The sequence below is a fragment of the Dinoponera quadriceps genome, unplaced genomic scaffold, assembly GCF_001313825.1.
Source record: "Dinoponera quadriceps isolate SergipeBrazil2010 unplaced genomic scaffold, ASM131382v1 scaffold1739, whole genome shotgun sequence".
NCBI lineage: Eukaryota > Metazoa > Arthropoda > Insecta > Hymenoptera > Formicidae > Dinoponera > Dinoponera quadriceps.
Window position 1 is genome coordinate 24,032 of NW_014555955.1, and position 18,288 is coordinate 42,319.

An 18,288-nucleotide genomic window follows, 5' to 3' on the forward strand; every position below is an offset into this window, starting at 1 on the left:
ATGGTGGTGGAGGGGTGAGGAAGCGGCAGGTGAAGAGGGGAGCGGCGGTGCGGAAGAGCACACCGCCTTGCTTTGCTGGCGGCCGACACAGCTGGCCGCCGTCGCCGGCACCGATGCGCATGCGCGCGCATCTCGGAGGCGGATTGTCGTCTCAGACTCGTACGCACGACGGGTGCCTCGAAAGGAGGTCTTCGACTCTTTACCGCGAGCAATGTTACCAACCTGACTCCAGACTAACAGCCAGCCGGAGAAGCGACCTGGAGCTCCGGCGATCACGCTCGCGCCTGTAATCACTCCGCGCCCGACCTGCGTCTCCTGCGTCTTTTACGTGACTTCCGGGTTGTCAACGTAGGAAACGTGCTGGAAAGACGTTTTTATGGTCAACGTCTCTGTCAACAATGTTGCACCAGTGTGAACGCGACGTAACCACGTCCCATGTTCTTTGAGGGGTGCGGGTACCAGTAGCGTAACAAGAAACCTCTCACACGCCTATATCGCGCTTCTTGACTCCAACGTTCGCCGCATCTCCGGCACGTCAACGTTGAAACAGAGCGGCCGAGCGCAGCTTCAAAGGGGCTTCAGCGCGCGTGGTTTCACGGTAAGTAACAACGATGACTAAGGGTCTTTCGCTCTCACAGAGACGTTGCATAAGCGCTGTGTGACGACGAATCGCGAGTGCGGGAGAGCCGAACGTTTGACGGGCCCACGATACGTATCGGCGAAATTATCCTTCTCATGGTCTTTGTCTCAACCGAAATGATCTAACGTTAACGTTTAACTAATCGGTCGGATCGCGCTTGCCGATGTGACCGGCCCTCTAAGAGTATGTACACCCTCCCGAAAATCTGGGTCGCCCCCTTCGACCGCGGCTTCTGGGAAAGCCAGGAATCGATATCGACGCGAGTGCTACAGAGAGAAACGTGAAATGTTGTTTAAAAAAAAGTGTATTGATAACACGCATCATACGAAAAGTGTGTGTACGTACTTACGACGTTGTCATGACATGCATCAACACTTGTTAAGCTGTGTTCACACTGGACGTTGCTATTGATGGAGCTGGAAACGAACTGCAATCGATCAGACAACTTATGACATCTCGGCGACTGTTAATTCCAGTCCTTTTTCTTATTTGTATGATAGCCGAGAATGTGATCCACGAATCACTCGACTTGGCTGAGAATAACTGAAATAACGGAAAATTGAACGTTATTTTGATAGAGAAAAGTACGAAGCTAGAAGCACAAAGAAGAAAATCGAGCTTGTCTATCATCTGCTTCCGGAGAACCGACTAGATTTCACAATGATTTGCGTAAACTACGCAAATTGATTGCAATGCAAATAAAAAAACCGATTCCGCTCGATTGATCGTAACAATGTCAGGTGTTGCGTTATGTTTTAATTAATGATTTGACCGGCGATAGGCGTGTTCAAGTTCTCAAGTCGCGAGCGATTTCGGCTTGCCTTCGAACGATCAGCACCGTCAAATTCGCGCAATACCGTACTCGACACTGATAACGCGCGTTGTTTATCAACCAGATCGTGACGCAACGGCTCAACTTCGCTGCAACTTTCGTAGAATGCTCCCTATTTTGCATGAGATATTACTGTGATTCATAATTGAACGCGCATTTGCATAAATGCGAGCGATTTCGTGGCTGCGCTATTCATGTTTGCGCATGCTTTCCGATGCCTGATTTCTGTAAAATTCCAAGGAGCCATGTTTTACAAGATTTCTTTTAGAGACATTTTACACACCTCAATGTCGGGCAATTGCACGCATTAGTTCCGCGTTGAGATTACCGTTAAAGGACGCTCGGCTGATGCTAAATAAACGCGTTTATCTTCCGCTCGGCCACTATTATCGAGCGTTCTACGCATGAAAATTATTGCATAACATCCCGGCGACAAAGAGTGAAAATTTCGTCATTTCGTATGTTTCAAAAACGCCTGACGAAGCGGCCGCTATTTTCACGCACGCGGACCCCGCGCATACTAAAACTATAAATATATCCTCATCTTGCCGGACTTCTGGTAACATTACGGAGAGGCATTTTGCACGGGCTCATGCGAAGCGCATAAACGTGTAAAAATGTCCAACACCTGATTTAAGATGCGGTTATGCATATGTCGTGTCCTAAAATATCACTCTCCCGACGCCCTCGAGACACTCGGTAGATACATATTCTTTACTACACATATTTATCGAACAGAATATATTCCACTTCACTCTTATTATTATTATTATTTAAATTCACAGGAAAAATTTCTTTTTGATATAATAAATAGAAAAATTTACGCTTGCAGAGACTGCTTTGTGAATAAAATGCAAAAATAAGCAAGTTACAATAGTAATTTGAGCAATAAAATCCTGAGGGAACTGATAGACATATTACAAAAATCAATATCATTCGATAATTGGTTTCCTAAGATTGATATATATAAACGATTCATTGTTTTATAAATAATATAAACTCTAGGTCTGCAATTATTTCTAAAGAGACGAACTGTAGGAGGGTAATTTTCATTCCTAAAGATTTTGCATGGAAAAACAGTTTGATCGAATTGACCCGACAGTGAACAAACCAAACGCGTTTTGGTTGAAGAAAAAAGAATTTCTGATTCTTATGACCCGAGGTTTTGGTTCTTATAATCAGGAATCCTGTTCCTTTCAACGAAAACGCGCTTGGTTTATTCACTGCTTGGCAAATTCAACTAAATTTTTTTTCCGTGCGACTTTCGCGACTCACGTTTACCCCAAAATGCTCCTCTGTTCTGTGTCTCACTATATGTCACACTGACCAGATCCGTGCCGGGACGACTCTTGATCAGGTACGATGACGAGCGAAAGACTAGACCTGGACAAGCCGTTGTGGGACCTCAACAGCTTCGTGGGAAGATGGAAATATTTCGCGTGGATGACCGATTTCCGAACTTGTGTCGTCCCCGAGTCGCAGTTGCTCGATGCCAAAAACTTGTGCGAGCAATACAGGTGACTACAGAAAACACGTGGAGCCCGTTGGATGGCGATCTTTTCAGCGGTTCTTGCAAGGCTCATTAACTCGCTCGTCGGGAAATTACGCTTGCTGCGGCATTTTCATTGAGAAAGATCCGTACAAAGTGGCTCATAGAGTTCGTCGTTAAAAAGTAACGCGGCAGTAGAGCGAAATGTGCACACTTGCTATTCGATATATTCTCTCTCTCTCTCTCTCTCTTTCTCTCTATTCACTCGAGAACCCCTCTACTTTGTAGGCTTGGCAAAGAGCCAGCCGATACGACCAGGGAGCAGATCATCTATGCGAAGAAGCTGTACGAGTCGGCCTTTCATCCTGACACTGGTGACCTGCAAAACGTCTTTGGTAGAATGTCATTCCAGGTGCCGGGAGGTATGGCTATCACCGGCGCGATGCTTCAGTTTTACAGGTATTTCTTTAGAACGCCTCATCCAGAAGTCGATTCTTTCCTCATTACTCGCAAAAATTCTTCCGTTGTATCGGATGCTTTTCATTCGATATCATTTTGTCTTTGTTCTATATTTAACGAGTAACAAAGGATAGGACGCTTATGTCTACTTGTGACACTAATTAGAAAGCATTTATCGATGACTTAAAAAAGCCAAAAATTAAAAAAAAAAGACAGTTGAAAAAGATCAGCTTGGCTTCTATGATTTTGCTCTTTGTCGGAAGTTGTTATTTGTTTTTTCACACATATCGTATATCGGTTCGATTTAGGACTACGCAAGCGGTGGTTTTCTGGCAGTGGGTCAACCAGTCTTTCAACGCGCTTGTCAATTATACCAACAGGAACGCTAACAGTCCTGTAACCACTAGTCAGCTAGGTGTAGCTTATGTTAGCGCTACCGCTGCGGCGATGGTCACCGCGTTAGGGTGTAAAACGTTTTGGGAGAAACGCGCGACTCCTCTGATGGCTGTAAGTTTCGCGGAAAACGCTCACATAGGATGTCCTAAGCTTTGCACCAGTAAAAGCCAAACCAGTCGATCCTCTTTTTTTCTAAGTAGTATAATTTTACGTGAACTTTAAGCGAGAGAAAATTGAATAGAATCCAACGAAATTGTAGTTTCTTGTTTCTTGGGACATCCTGTATATGCATGTTGAAGCAGAGTTTCCGAGACTCGCGCCAGATTGCGAAGGATAAAATGAAAAGGGAGGAAAAAACACCAAACTTTCAGAGATACGTTCCGTTCGCCGCAGTGGCAGCCGCTAATTGCGCTAATATCCCCCTAATGAGACAAAATGAAATTACAAACGGCGTGGATCTCGTCGACGATGGCGGCAGAAAACTCACGAGATCGAAGGTACAAAATTTTTTTTTGTTACAAAAAATCCACTTACATCCGTAGTAGAATTTTGTGTGTAATAATGTGTGTGTATGTGTATTTATATAGTATATATAGGTGTGTGTGTGTGTGTGTGTTTATATAGTATATATATGTGTGTCATTTTAGTTCGCGGCTGTAAAGGGCATTTCGCAAGTCGTCATTTCGAGGATCGTCATGTGCGCGCCTGGCATGCGTGCGTATCAATTTATTTGAAAATCGTTCGTTCCAACTTCTTGGTTTCAACGTCATTACAACGATACAATTAAATAAAACCGTAATTAATCCATACAGTTATCTTACCGCCTATAATGGAAAAATTGGAGAAGTACCCATGGATGCAAAAAATTAAACCTTTGCATGCACCGATACAAATTTTAATGTGCGGCATTTCGTAAGTATTCCATTTCGCTTATCTTACCGTTATATTCTCTTATTTATTATTATTATTTATTATTATTATAATTATTAATATAAATCCCGTGGATTTTCTTAGTCTCTCGGTCATGGTGCCAACGGCATGTGCGCTGTTCCCGCAAAATTGGTAAATAATATTTCCATATTACATGTAGAAGAATCCTTTCCTCTTCTATTTTATCGTTTTATATGATAGCCCACGTATATGTGTATTTTCACAGTTCCATCAAAGCGAGCACTCTGCAACGCTGGGAACCGGAAAACTATAAACTGCTAAAGAAGAACTGCGAAGGCGGCGCGATGCCAACGTACTTGTATTTCAACAAGGGGTTATAATGTTATAAAAAGTCCTAGTCTACAAGTCACTTAAAGATAAACTCTATTCCATCCTTTATAAGTGTCGTTGTTTCCACTAACACACTGGCGACTTCTGCTGGATCAGAGACGCATCCGTGATTGATAACATCCTAAGAGGAAAAGAAGTACTATCACAACATTGAGGATCGATTGTTGTGATAGTACTTTTTTTTTTTTTTTTTTTTTTATANAACTTTTGCGTGATTCGAAGTACATAATTTCTAACATTGCCTTGACAATTGTTAGAAATTAGGCTTAACCACAGAACGTAATATGCGTATCTTCGCAGGATGATAAAATGAAATTCGATCGACACACTGAGATATCGTGTAATAAAGTCATTAGCGTACCTGTAGGAACAAATCGTAGCAATAATTCCGTTCAAACAAACGCTCAATGATTCTGCTCCGGTATCTTAATATTAGTTTATAAATTGTTGAGATGTTTTAACATTGTTTTAGTATCGCAAATATTTCTTTCTTTTTTCAAAATACCGTTAGGCACTGGAATATCACGTAATAATAGTATCATTTTCTTCGCATTTTTTCAAAACCCGTCGAAAGTAAAAATGCTGCCATGTATAATGATATGACAACAGACTGTCGTACACATATGTGTAATTAATAAGAAATATATTAGTATACGTAATTAATATACCAATAAACAAGTTGCAAGATATTTCATGAAACAGAAATTGTTCACATCATGGCCTTAACCATCTTTGTAACTTGTACAATTTCGTGTATCCGAGAATTTCATAAACCGAATGGAAAGTCGAACGACTAACGGATTGTAAATATCTCTTTATCCACACCAACTACAATCCTTTGTTGTAGTAAACTCTGTCCGGGTACGTGCGCTCGCCAATCGCTTTCTGAAACTCCTCGTATTCGCTTAGGCATATCTTCATCAGTCCCGGCTTCATTGAACTTAAAAAAAGAAATAAGTATATCAGTACATACAAGTTAATTCCTAATTTGGAATTATTCACACACAGCATTACTCTAAAAAAATTACTTACTTCTTTTGCGGATAAATAGCGAGTGCCGAGGGAATCATGATCAGCAAACTGCACGGGGGAATTACATTTATTACATTGCTCGCTATGTGTAACTTTTCTCAAAGTTGACCGTATACAACGCAACAGGTTGCAGTATCGACTCTAGTTCGAATAACGAAATTGCACAAACCATCGTTGCACAACGTCCGCCAATACGTTTGCGCGAAAACTCGTCGTATAACGTGCTACAGGAATTACCAAATTGTGCTCAGGCTGATCTCGATGGGCATGACGATCCACGGCCGAAGCTGGTAGAAACAATACGATCGTAGGCGTTGAGTCACCACAGGGACTAACAACATTCCTGGCGCCGCCATTAATATCCTAGTGACGATGCACTCGGAGATACCTTTGATGGCGGCTATTCTCGACATCATAATGCACTCCTCCCTGTCCTTAGTGAAGATTGGAATACCTCGTGTGATCTCCCGTTGCCTCATGATGGGGAGATTCACTACATTGCCCGCCGCAACCGCGCAGAATGGAACGAAACGCTATGATAAAAATATTTGTAAATAATATTATATTTATAATATTAACTTTTAATATTTATAATATTAATATTTTTAATATTTCTAATGTTAATATTTGTAAATATTTATAAATTTATTAATACAATTTGTTATAAAACCGTTTTCTTTGTATTATATGTTGAATGATGTACTTTCACTAGTTTTCCATCTGTAATTAATTTTCAAGAAACATCTAATTACCGGGATTCAAAATTGTAGAGATCTGAATTTTTAAAAAAAGTTATTTTAAATAATTAAAAAATTAAAACTTAATTCCTTAATGACTTGATATACTTTTTGCATTATATTTAAGTAGAAAATACAAAGTAAGGAACAACTTGAAAAAGTTGAAGCAAGCTTACTCACTGCAAAGAGAGCTCCTCTGCTGGAGATAATCCTTCTGAAGCCTAATGCTGCAGCACAACTTGCCGTAGTAGCTAACGCAAAAGCTTGATAGACCATACTAACATCTTCAGGATCATCACTCATGGCATTTCGATTAGTGTAATTGACGATCGCATTAATGCCTTGATTAACCAGTTGGCATGCTACCACCCCATAAGCTGACCTGTGACAGGTAAATAAGTAGAGTAAAAAATACAATCATATATAAAATAAACGGAATAATAGGCTTGAATAAAAATTTATACAAAAGGATTTTATCATCTTACTTATAAAAAGTGAGCATGGCAGTGGTAAGGACAATGGAACTGGGTAGTTGGGAGGACATTCTACCGAGCAAATGCATAAGCTCACCAGTATCAGGATGGAAGGCGCTGTCCCTGAGTTTTTTCGCATAGATTATGTCCTTGCGTTGCAAACCCGTAGGCTCCTTCCCAACTCTGAAACGTACGATGACATCGGTCAATGTCACAAGCGAGATTTTCCCATCAATCTTCCTTAGACTGATTCAAAAGTCGCATATCGGAAGATAAAGAAGTTAAAACTCACCTGTAATCCTCGCAGAGCTCCTTCGCTTCCCGTAATTTCCTCTCCGACACGAGCAACGTACGACAATCCGTGATAAATGTGTAATGCATGCATCTGCCGAGATACGTGTCTTGGCTCCAGAGCGGTTCGTCGATGTTGATTCTGCCTTCGGAATTTTTACTTCGCCGCACGAACAGCTTATCGTTTTCGTTCATCGTCGGTTAGGCGGTCAATCGCACCGTCCGGGTTTGCGCACAATTGCAGAGTACGGGACGAAATATCCAATACTCGTAGAATACCGTGTATTCCAATGAACCCTTTGACATTTTACGCTCGACGGTCGTCCAACGTGAATGACATCATTGACGGTCGGTAGTCCGTTTCTATCATTACGGTTTAAATCTAAATGACGATGAACTCAACAGAATCCACCAATCATATTGGCCAATCAGCTAAACTGATCAATGCGATTGGTCAATAGTTGCGTTCAGAAGACACAAAGGTTGTACAACGATTGGATAATTCGTCAACATAATTAGTCTAAATTTAGAGATCTAATGGTAAAACCAATAATCACCGACCGTAATCATTGATCGTTTGTGTTTTCTAAACGCAACCATTGTGAAGTGTTCGCGAAACTCTCATTGCGCTCAGATTCTCATTATTCAGTATTATTATCGCGCACGTTACCAGGTGACCTGCGCATCAATCACGTGAGGCTGCGTTCGAAAGCTTCACCCGGGCACACCCATGGAGATCCGCGCTGTTAAGAAATGTTCGGGTGACCAAAATAACGACAGTTGTTCGGAAATTCAGTTGGGTGTCATACCCCGGGAGAAAGATTTTCCACCCTGAAATTTCAGAGTGGATTCAGATAACTCGTTGCATCTGGGAGGGAGTTTTTAATAATGTTTCCGATGTATGGTATTAACGCAAATTAACTCAGATCCTAAAGATGGCTTTCACCAACTTCTCGGTTAAGTTAATCGTTGCTTAATATCTGTTTCTACTATCATTATAGTTTAAATCTAATTCAGGATTAATTTGACGGAATTAACCAGTCGCGTTAATCAGTACAGTTAATTGGTTAATGCGATTGGCCGATTCCAATTGAGTTAATCGTCAATTAGATTTAAACCACGATGTTAGAAACAGGCATTAATCGAAGTTGAGATGAGAGCCATTCTAAATGTGCTCCGAAATGCGTTGACAATACAAGTTTATAATTACATAAGTAATAAATAAAATAAGTAATAAGTAATAAGTGTAATATAGTTACATAAGTTATATATATTCAGTCCATTAGCATCTTAGAATGCATTCATAGCAATGTCAAGTCGAATTGGCAAGAAAATGATATTAATTTGCAACAATATGGAATCAGTAAAATTAACTCACGGAAGACATGAATTATGTATTGAGGAAAATACGGTCGATTTAGTATTCTAAAGGATCCTTTCTAGTACTTAACGTGATAAGCCAGTAAGCAAGAAATCGTTAACACAACGTTATTACAATGATATTTTATAATATATAATGTTTTCATATATATAATAGTTTTTAATGTTGCATATAACGTACCGTTGACAATATTTGACTGAAATGTTAAAAATCATTTTCCTACGTCATAATTTTAATATTTAAAAATATAATATTATCAAGTAACCGTTGAAAAATATTTGTAAAATATTATGTCAAAATATTTGTAAAATCCACATAAAATCGATGTTTCAAAAGATTGATTTAATGTTTCTTACTTATTAGAAAGCAAATGATAAATTGTAGCTTACGTGATCTACCATTCGTGGAAACTATTTGCAGTTGGGGAGGATCTACCTTGTCTCCATCATCACTCACTCTGCTTCACCTTCACGGTGGAAATTTTCCGAAACCCGACCAACGCAGCTCGTGGCCCGGGCGCGTTTGAATTTCACACTCATGCCCCTCTCGCAATAAACAGTAAACATACATGTACGCGGGCGAGTATATAAGCGACCTTCCCACGACTTCTCGCGAGTCTTCGACGTCCGTACAATTCGCGTAGATGACAAATCGCGTACCGAGTATATATCGTTTCACGTTATATATCGTTATATATCGTTTCACGGCGATAATACCGTCGCGAGGATTTTAGCAACGTTAAGTAACCGAGTACCGAGTGAACATGTTAACGATGCTTTGGGCAACTGATTTCAACTTAGATCCGAAATTCGTGCTTTATTATATATTCTTTAGTCTGTGTATGTCATATATCTGGCACATATACAAGTTTCGCAGAGATAAAGATAAGAAGAAGGTAATAGAAGATACGTTCACCCGCGAAGCTACTTTGGAAACCGTTACACCGTGCCGAATGACGCAGTCGCAATTAATAAAGGAGTCGTTAGTGAGTGAATTTAATATTAAAACTTTATGCATGAAACAAAAAAATATTTAATATTAAGACTTTATGCATGAAACAAAACCGTCGGAATATACCTTGCGATTGCGTTCGGTAAAAATTTAGATTGAGAGTATGTATTTTGAAAGTTTCACACACATTGAAATTCGTATTTTCGAACACAAAACAACGGCCAATTGGTCGCGAGAGAGAGAGAGAGAGAGAGAGAGAGAGAGAATTGAACGTTCACACACTTTGGCAACATTTGCCTCTGCATGCTTCACTTTATTATTTATACACCAATTCGCTACATTTTTGCTTTCGAAATTAATAATTTTTAAATTAATCGTTTATACGCGGACCGTTGTCGATAAGGAAATCGCTATTCGCGAGCGACTTCAGAGATCATTTTCCTGATCAACAAAAATGTAAATTTGAATTCTCATTAAATACACCGAAAATTATGCTTGAGAAATTAGATCGCTACTAAATTAAAATATACACGCGTATCTAAAATTAATTACAAAAAGGAAAAAAATAACGTTTGGAGTCTCGTTATTTATGTACATTTAATTGTCAGAAATCGCCTGACTCATTAAATAACCAGACACTGAGAGTGTCTTAGATTTTTTTTTTCGACGAGTAACGGTCGATTTCAAACGCGTCGAAGAATACATTAGTGGTTGACAGTGCTCGTGTTTTCCGAATCACCTTGTATTCTCCTCGTCTCCTCTCGAAAATTCGCGCAACACTCTTGGAGTATCATTGCCGTGATACATACGCGAAGTACATTAAAATGTTTACAAAATGAAAAGTGGTCACAATGATCCATCGTATCCGCTAGACGCGCCGTATTTCCATGAGAGGTATAATATTGTCAAAGTAACATACACTCACGATCACGAAGAGAGGAGACGCGGTCAAGACGACGATGACGACGACGACGACACGAACTTGAATCACATCAAAACAGTCATACAAAATCAGTGCTAACGGTTCCCTAACTAAGTCGATTCTCGACGACGGACAGTGTCTAAGAGGTAGTAACATCGCTCTCTCATGGTCAACGTCCCTCAACCGCTTTCCTAATCAATTCTTCCGTCCACCACGTCTCTTCATGGAAGATGTGCATTGAGGGCAGTACCACTTGCCTTTGGGTGGTGCTGAGATGCCCACGCATGGATAGTGGAACCATTCGAACGGACACTAGAAACAGTCGACAGACATGTGTGAATTTGCCTCTACAAATGCTCTCTTTTGTTAAAACACCTTCCCTGTTAACCCTTCGAATGTCGAGACGCCAACCACCAATGAGATGATATAAATGCGTTATATCAAGTGCGCATAACCATAACATACATCTGTATATAGCGATATGTTTGTGCGCGACATTGAAAAGGTTAACGTTATTTGAAGGATGACAATTCACGGGATTTACGTCTGAATTATCGCACGCAACCATGTCACCGTAGGAGACTTGGTTACAAATACAATATCGAGGCTCATTCGGGTCGAACGTCCAGTCTGGGTTGTCCGAGTCCACTACTTGCGCGGCCGTAGTCACAACTGGAGGCGACACTGGTTGTTGCACGGTGGCAGCAATCACGCTTGAACTGGGCACCGTGGCTGTAACTTTTCTAATATGGAAAACATGCCTTTTAATAATCTTTTATTGAGCAATCTCTATCAAGGGAATTTCTTTCGCAAAGTGTAACATTTTAATCAATTGTGCGGAAAGCATAAGGAGCATAATTTAAGGTACTCCGAAGTCCGATTGAAAGCACGTTTAGACACGTGTTTTCTTGTGAATTTTCAAATTAAAATTTGTTCTCTCTGATAAAACTTGCTGATCTAAAATTCCGAATTAGTACTCGTTTAAATCCAGAATACACAAATACATGATACAGTGTGCTTTAAACTTCACATAGTTCTCTGTTAGTCGCAATATTTTTCAGCCGTGAGTGACTGCAATATATTTCACAGATATACTAACTTTCCCATTTTTTTCGTTTACTTCTTGAAACAATTTTTTTTTTTCATTAGCACTTAACTGATAGATCAAGCACTAAAGTGCGTACAAAACAGTAAACAGTAAAGAAAGAGTTCAGAGAGAGAGAGAGAGAGAGAGAGAGAGAGAGAGAGAGAGAGAGAGAGAGAGGAGAAAGAGAAACAAAACAGTAAATAAAGAGGACAAAGAAAAAACATTGACAAAGACGGGTTCGATCTTGAACCGTGCAGCAACGGCGATACATTGTAGCATGAACGTGTACCTATTAGATATTGCGACTAACAGAAAGTTAAGAAAATATACAACGAAGATCCAATTTAAAAAGTTGATTCTGATGAATTCTGATAAATCTAAGGTCTGTTCGCTTTCGCTGCACCGTTGAACTAATGCAATAAGTTGAAGCGAGACAAGTATATATTTTCTCACTTTAACTTAATGCATTAGTTCAGCAGTGCAGCGAAAACAAACAGACCTATAATTTAAGAGAGAATCACATTCTTTCTTTCTCTTCTAATGTAATGCATATTCATGATTTTTTTCTTTTTTTCAATGCTATGGTCTTAACGATACATACTTTTTATGTTTCTTTGTGGTCTCTTGAATGGCCGCGATGGCGGTCTGCGCCGCACCAGCCAGTTCTCTGCTGAACTCAGCGGCGTGCACGCCGCCAGTGTTGATGGCCTCGTAGCTGGCCTTCAAGCTCGCCGATCGTCTGCCTTGCTGCATGGATTGCGTCGCCGCGATCGCTTGCGACGCTGCTGCGGCAATGGCGTTACCACCGGCACCAATGTGGCCCAAATTGTAACACACCGAACCCACGGAATTAGCGATAGCTGCCGGTGCGGGCGGCACATTGCTCGTCGCGATGATCGGCCCGGAATTAGTCGGCCGCGACTCCGGCAAACTCGTTGTCGGAAACTTCTCAATCGCCATCCTCTTCTCAACAGACGTGGAAGACGCATTAGAGTCTCTTCTCTTCTCCGCTCGTGCTGAAATATACACATAGAAGAAATTAGACTCTTCTTTGAGTACCTTTACAGATTTAATCGCATTTGGATTAATGAATTTGTTTTGTCAGCAAATTTTAGAGGCTCCATTGAAATTCAGCTTTACCTCAATTGAATGTTAGTGCGATTGAGAGTATATCACGTTCTCTTTCGAATCAAGAATGAAAATCCGTTATTTAATAGCAATCACGGCAAAAATACATTCAGCTTATGCAATTGTTGTAATATTTGGTCTGTTCTTTGTAGTTGAACTGACTGTACCGGTTCAAGAAATTTACATACACATTGAAGCATACGTACAAGATTCTCATGCTTCACAACGTGCGTAAATTTCTTAAACTGGTGCAGCTAATTCATCTGAAAAGAGAACAGACCAATTATATTATAATCAGTTTGGCTATACTTACAATGACTATGATTATCTCGCGTTCTGCTCGGTGTGAAACTGTAACGATTCTCCTTTTGACTGCTATTCGTGGGCGGTTGATCCAGCTCCAAGGATCTTTTCTCTAGGATCTCGGTGATGCCGTTATTGTCGGCTTCTAATTCCATCTTGAATTTGTGCACCTCCTGGTCCAGCCTCCTCAAATACCTCTCCACCAAATCATACATCTGATTAGCTAAATGCACCTTCTCGTCAGCATCCTCCAGGGTCTTGTAATATTCTCTTCTTATGGCTTCATACTCAGCCTCTTTCTCACTGAGCTTCATCTTTTTGGCATTGGAGAAGAAAGTCTTTACTTTCTTTTCCAGGCTATCCATTGAATCTGAAATTATCAGATTTGTTGTTATTAAATATTACACTATTATGCTAGCTACTTGTATCCTTAATAATATAAATATAAGGATTTGTGAAGATATTCTAACAAAACTACATACTCTGTACACCTAGATCCATTTCTCTCATTTCGGTGAATCGGTCTCTCAGCTCTTGCGGAAGATGCTCGATCACTGAAATCATGGAACATGCATTAGCAAATATATCACTATGACTTGCGAATCTAAATTTAAAAACATACACAAACTTCTACTATATTATATGTGATTCCTGTATATCATATATATATTTATTATTGTTACTTCTATATATCAATACTGTACAAGCAAGACAAAACATTGTTGCAACTCATATTGCAATTATATATTACTGAGGAGATTTCCTCAAAAAGACTTTTAACAAATTCTAAAAACATGGCAAGGTCAACGGCAACTTGCAGATTTTAATAATCGCTTATTATTGTCACGGACAAACTAATAATAGCATATATCGACCAGTGGACGGACGTCCACCTAACCTCTCAGTGTAAGAACACATCGTTAAGTAGACACGATTTCTGATCGTACAATAATTATCGCAATCCGATCCTGGGACCGACGTGCAAAAGGACACGCGGGCCGGTCGGCAGGACATAAACAAAAATGGCTGCGTTCGCCGTGGGACTTGTGGAATCGTGCAAATAAATGAGCCGTAGAGGTTAGCCGAGCGTCACGGAGAGGTTAGGATCCCGCAAGTGAATCGAGCGCGACGCTTTTCGTACTCACTTTCCACGTAATCCTCGAGGTAGAGCATCGTCTCGTGCTGTCGCACTTCGCTGATCAGCGTACAGTTTAATATCGGCCGCCTGTCGCAGTCGAGACGCAGGATTACCCGCGGATTTTCAGGTAAAAGTACCCGACCGACTGAAAGCGTGCTCACGCGTGATCAACCACTCTGCGCTCGCATTTTTTGCGAGCTTTTAACGGTCCTGCACCTTCCTGTTTTCGGGATAGGTTGCGATTCTGGCGACAAAAATGCGACTCACGCTATTGCAAAACAGGCGAGGAACAACGTTTGGGATCGATGTAAATTGATTTGGTATATTATTATTCGAAACATCGTCGTGTACCTCGCCATATTGTGCGAGGGCAGGAGCGTAATTTAAAGCACCCCGGGGCCCAGTCATGGACATGTTTAAATACATAGTTTTTTTTTAACAATTTTCATTTAAAACTCGCTACCCACGATCTTAAATCGTCTGACAAAGCTTGCCAAATTAAAATTCCGAATTATCAGCCTACTTCTTTAATCCTAGAAAATTCCCACATTCTTATCTTATTCATTTCTTATTAAAAAAAAAGAAACAATGAGTCACTTTGACTCACTCTTGCCTCACCGAAGTATGTAAACAAAGATCTATTTTGACTCCTGGTTATACTTCGAAGAATATACAGCGTGTTTTGTCATTTTATCGTCATATCTTAAAATTAGTGCGTTGTGTGTAAAATTATCGTTATTGTGCTCTCTTCAGTGAAATGATTCGGCGAAGTCCGACGCGCATAGACATGCGCCTAGATGACCTGCAGGAATATGAAGAGCTGCAGAAGACGCGTGAGGCCAAGAAGAAAGCCGAGAGACAGTCGTCATCGTCGTCCTCCATGAACCCGCCGGTGTGGGGCGGCAAGGTCCCTCAAAGCGAGATACAAGAACGCATCGGCTATGTGCTGCCTCAGAATTCGTCGGCACATAGTCGCATCGCAGTTAATGAATCGCAAGATACACGAATTACATAATAACAATCAGATATTTGGTCTCATTTTATTTTGATCAATATAACGGCGAATATGGAAATATGATAAAGCATAATAATAATAAAAGCCTAATTAACGATATCTACAGTTTTTTTCTTCTTCTTTATCTTCATCGGTATAGGTCCTGGCATTTTGAACACCGTGCTTAAGAGAAAGAAATGTGACGATTGATTCACATGTATTGTACGAAGTAAAATACATAATTAAAATAGTTGCAATACTTACTGGCAAGTCGTGCATATTGGACTGAATTTGCAAAAAACTGTAAGAAACGCAATATAATATTAATATCTTAATAGAAGTGAAAACTTAGCAATAGTCGCAATTATAGTTGAGATTCGAGGTAATTTTGTAACATTAAATATGACAACGTCGAAATTGCCAAATATATCTAAATACAATCTTACAAAGACACTTACTTGATAAACATATAGAACAAACATATCCAATGTCAATAAGTTCCTGATGGCAAAAACACGCTGCCCTATAATCCACTTTGACTGGTGGGGGAAGAACTAACTTCGATCTAACACTGGGGTCTGGTAGGAAAACCCACTGAAAATCATAAACGGATAAGTGTTTATAACACGTGTGACAATTAGATCGATCGATATTGTGCAAAATGAAGCACGAGTTCTTTTTACCAATAAATACTGCAGCAAACCAGCAAGTTGCGGCACCTTTAAATAATTGCCGCCTGTGATGTCACAGCCTTGCTGTAGAAGCGTCAGTTCTTGGTCCAAACTGCATACATCCAAAATAACGCCCTAAAAGTCAATGTCATGTGATCTTTTGATTAAAATATCTTTTCTTGATAGAAATCTTGATGGAAATATTTTAAGCTAAAAGTACTATAAAATCAATGAAAAGTGAAATGAAATTTATGGAAAAATTATTGTATGTAAAAATAAATCATAATTTTCCTTACGAAGTGTAATGTAATACTGTGAAATATATATAATAATGTAACACTGTGAAATATAAAAAAAGTTAAAGTACACTGCTGAAAAATAATAAAAAAATAACTTTGAAATATTAAATAACATAAGATTTATTGAATATAATTGAAAACTGTATGACTTTTTTAACGTGAAATATCACTGAAATATTAAAAAAATGATGATGTAATAGTCAATGGAGATTTTCAAATATAGTTTTAGTAAAATATTTCCATCACAGGGAACTGTTAGACAAAAATCTAGAATAAAAACAAACCATTTTCTGTGCCGTGAAAAATATGTTCATGTAATTCATATACTGTGTAGCAGAATCGTTGCTGGCAGTAATCACCAATATTCTAGGATATAGCTTTTGACCGGCAACTTTGTCACGCTCGAGCCGAGCAATGTAACATAGTGACATGCTGAGCGCACCGGAAATGAGGCTCTCAGTGTTCAGTGGAAGATCCATGGATATCTCATTGATAACCCGCTGCAATTGTAGACGTACCGTACGTTCTACCATGGTAAACCTCTCATATTGACCATCCATCTGCCTGATTTCTGCCACATTCTCACAGGGATAGAGAAACTTGGCATTATGACCGTGACACGCCATCATTGCCAATTCGTTGTTGGATGACTGCATCAGATGAGCATTGGCAAAGACTATCGTGGAGTCCAGACATTGCGACAGTACCTTAGTTTCTTGCTTCACTATCCTTTGCACGGGATTTACATCCAATACTATCACTAGCAAGCTTGTATTTATTTCTGTATGATGTTACAAATAAAGAATTAAGTAAATCAATCGGTTATAATTAATTTTACAAGTTAATTACATATAATAAAATGGTAACTTACCATTCGACATTGTGCTTCAAACCTTGAGTTTCTTTTTTTCAATTATAATAATATAATTGAAATAATTATATATATAATAATCAGCAAATTTTTAAAATCTTCGCTCAAACATGAAAAGGTTACAAACAACCGGAGAATATTAAGAACACTACTATTTGTGACAGAAGCGGCCAGAATTGGAACTTCTCCTCGGACTTGTGGCGTCATCTAACAATTAGTACATTTATTAAATAAAAAATTCACTGTCGATAATACTATGGATTACTGTATAAATATAAAATAAAATTTTTAATTGATAAACTAAGAAATAATAGCTAATAATACATTGAACAAAATCATTGATTAATTATTAATACGATAGTATCAAGAATTTTTATAAGGATTATATTAGGATTAATGAGAGATATACCTACGTAATTTGTTAATTAACATTCACTGAGGTAACATTTGCATATGATATCACATATTGTGAGTTTCACAAACCAATGACGGTTTGTGAATATGTCAGTCGGCTTCTTTACTAGCCATGTACGTGAAAAAAGCTCTTTTGAACCACGCAGAAGGAAATTTTCCAAACTCCATGGAACCCCACGAAGAACGGGCATGGGAAACACGCGATTTACGTATTTTGCTGTGAAAAATCGCTATCTCCTTTTTAATCTGTTTAAAAATGCAGTTCATTAATCGCTCTAAATAATTAGTTTGATATTCAAAATTAATTTTCACGTGATTGTCAAAAATTGAAGAAACTATGAAATTAAAGTTAAAAAGTTAGCAATTCCAGATTCAGTATTTTTTATGCATAAAATCTCGAATATTGAAAATTGCATTGGTGTAAATGATTAATATAAACCTTCTTCTTGATTTCTTCGGCTCGATCATACGTCAGTTCTCGTAACTGACGTTTCGTCAT

General features: G+C 39.2%; 6 protein-coding genes across 9 annotated transcripts in view; 3 read left to right on the forward strand and 3 right to left on the reverse strand.

Annotated features, from left to right (window-relative positions):
* Positions 1 to 192: 192 nt before the first annotated feature.
* On the forward strand, positions 193 to 5,148 carry LOC106746154 (sideroflexin-2). 3 transcript variants are annotated; one of them, XM_014622404.1, is made up of 9 exons: positions 193 to 598; positions 2,803 to 2,989; positions 3,250 to 3,420; positions 3,729 to 3,927; positions 4,188 to 4,313; positions 4,464 to 4,530; positions 4,629 to 4,728; positions 4,831 to 4,878; positions 4,973 to 5,148. In XM_014622404.1, the coding sequence occupies exons 2-9, from the start codon at positions 2,835 to 2,837 to the stop codon at positions 5,085 to 5,087; spliced, it is 981 nt and encodes a 326-aa protein (XP_014477890.1). In that variant the 5' UTR covers positions 193 to 598; positions 2,803 to 2,834; the 3' UTR covers positions 5,088 to 5,148. The 3 variants fall into 3 exon arrangements, with proteins under 3 accessions (XP_014477890.1, XP_014477891.1, XP_014477892.1); XM_014622405.1 differs by lacking the exon at positions 193 to 598 and adding an exon at positions 643 to 977; XM_014622406.1 differs by lacking the exon at positions 193 to 598 and adding an exon at positions 996 to 2,171.
* Positions 5,149 to 5,723: 575 nt separating this feature from the next.
* LOC106746155 (sideroflexin-1-like) lies at positions 5,724 to 9,538 on the reverse strand. Its single transcript, XM_014622408.1, has 8 exons — positions 9,401 to 9,538; positions 8,301 to 8,461; positions 7,632 to 7,993; positions 7,352 to 7,522; positions 7,047 to 7,248; positions 6,367 to 6,662; positions 6,130 to 6,177; positions 5,724 to 6,037 (listed from the first exon to the last, which is right to left on the reverse strand). The coding sequence occupies exons 3-8, from the start codon at positions 7,823 to 7,825 to the stop codon at positions 5,926 to 5,928; spliced, it is 1,023 nt and encodes a 340-aa protein (XP_014477894.1). The 5' UTR covers positions 7,826 to 7,993; positions 8,301 to 8,461; positions 9,401 to 9,538; the 3' UTR covers positions 5,724 to 5,925.
* Positions 9,539 to 9,623: 85 nt separating this feature from the next.
* LOC106746142 overlaps positions 9,624 to 18,288 on the forward strand; it is a 37,125-nt gene continuing 28,460 nt past the window's right edge. For both annotated transcript variants that reach the window (XM_014622380.1, XM_014622381.1), the window contains exon 1: positions 9,624 to 9,996. In XM_014622380.1, coding sequence (XP_014477866.1) covers positions 9,775 to 9,996 — 222 coding nt within the window. In that variant the 5' untranslated portion in view covers positions 9,624 to 9,774. The remainder of the gene's footprint in view (positions 9,997 to 18,288) is intronic.
* LOC106746145 (inhibitor of growth protein 3) lies at positions 10,229 to 14,872 on the reverse strand. Its single transcript, XM_014622383.1, has 6 exons — positions 14,548 to 14,872; positions 13,885 to 13,956; positions 13,413 to 13,772; positions 12,573 to 12,987; positions 11,429 to 11,627; positions 10,229 to 11,196 (listed from the first exon to the last, which is right to left on the reverse strand). The coding sequence occupies exons 1-6, from the start codon at positions 14,573 to 14,575 to the stop codon at positions 11,080 to 11,082; spliced, it is 1,191 nt and encodes a 396-aa protein (XP_014477869.1). The 5' UTR covers positions 14,576 to 14,872; the 3' UTR covers positions 10,229 to 11,079.
* Positions 15,135 to 15,654, forward strand: LOC106746151 (anaphase-promoting complex subunit CDC26-like). The gene is made up of 2 exons (XM_014622401.1): positions 15,135 to 15,162; positions 15,294 to 15,654. The coding sequence occupies exon 2, from the start codon at positions 15,298 to 15,300 to the stop codon at positions 15,553 to 15,555; it is 258 nt and encodes an 85-aa protein (XP_014477887.1). The 5' UTR covers positions 15,135 to 15,162; positions 15,294 to 15,297; the 3' UTR covers positions 15,556 to 15,654.
* LOC106746149 (general transcription factor IIH subunit 3) lies at positions 15,562 to 17,540 on the reverse strand. The gene is made up of 6 exons (XM_014622394.1): positions 17,376 to 17,540; positions 16,789 to 17,285; positions 16,218 to 16,340; positions 15,993 to 16,128; positions 15,799 to 15,835; positions 15,562 to 15,717 (listed from the first exon to the last, which is right to left on the reverse strand). Exons 1-6 carry the CDS (start codon positions 17,383 to 17,385, stop codon positions 15,642 to 15,644), a joined length of 879 nt encoding a protein of 292 aa, XP_014477880.1. The 5' UTR covers positions 17,386 to 17,540; the 3' UTR covers positions 15,562 to 15,641.

Excerpts from the sequence above, each read along its gene's own strand:
- LOC106746154 (XM_014622404.1), top strand. The coding sequence starts at position 2,835 with ATGACGAGCGAAAGACTAGACCTGGACAAGCCGTTGTGGGACCTCAAC. Across the intron at positions 4,531-4,628 it reads CATGTGCGCGCCTGGCATGC|TTATCTTACCGCCTATAATG; the intron begins GTGCGTATCAAT and ends TAATCCATACAG. Across the intron at positions 4,729-4,830 it reads ATTTTAATGTGCGGCATTTC|TCTCTCGGTCATGGTGCCAA; the intron begins GTAAGTATTCCA and ends GGATTTTCTTAG.
- LOC106746155 (XM_014622408.1), bottom strand. The coding sequence starts at position 7,825 with ATGAACGAAAACGATAAGCTGTTCGTGCGGCGAAGTAAAAATTCCGAA. Across the intron at positions 7,523-7,631 it reads GAGCTCTGCGAGGATTACAG|AGTTGGGAAGGAGCCTACGG; the intron begins GTGAGTTTTAAC and ends CGTACGTTTCAG. Across the intron at positions 6,663-7,046 it reads GCAGAGGAGCTCTCTTTGCA|CGTTTCGTTCCATTCTGCGC; the intron begins GTGAGTAAGCTT and ends TTTTTATCATAG.
- LOC106746145 (XM_014622383.1), bottom strand. The coding sequence starts at position 14,575 with ATGCTCTACCTCGAGGATTACGTGGAAA. Across the intron at positions 13,957-14,547 it reads CCTCGAGGATTACGTGGAAA|TGATCGAGCATCTTCCGCAA; the intron begins GTGAGTACGAAA and ends CCATGATTTCAG. Across the intron at positions 11,628-12,572 it reads ACCACAAAGAAACATAAAAA|AAAAGTTACAGCCACGGTGC; the intron begins GTATGTATCGTT and ends TTTCCATATTAG.
- LOC106746151 (XM_014622401.1), top strand. The coding sequence starts at position 15,298 with ATGATTCGGCGAAGTCCGACGCGCATAGACATGCGCCTAGATGACCTG.
- LOC106746149 (XM_014622394.1), bottom strand. Across the intron at positions 16,341-16,788 it reads TTTTCACGGCACAGAAAATG|GGCGTTATTTTGGATGTATG; the intron begins GTTTGTTTTTAT and ends ATTGACTTTTAG. Across the intron at positions 16,129-16,217 it reads GTTTGCTGCAGTATTTATTG|TGGGTTTTCCTACCAGACCC; the intron begins GTAAAAAGAACT and ends TATGATTTTCAG.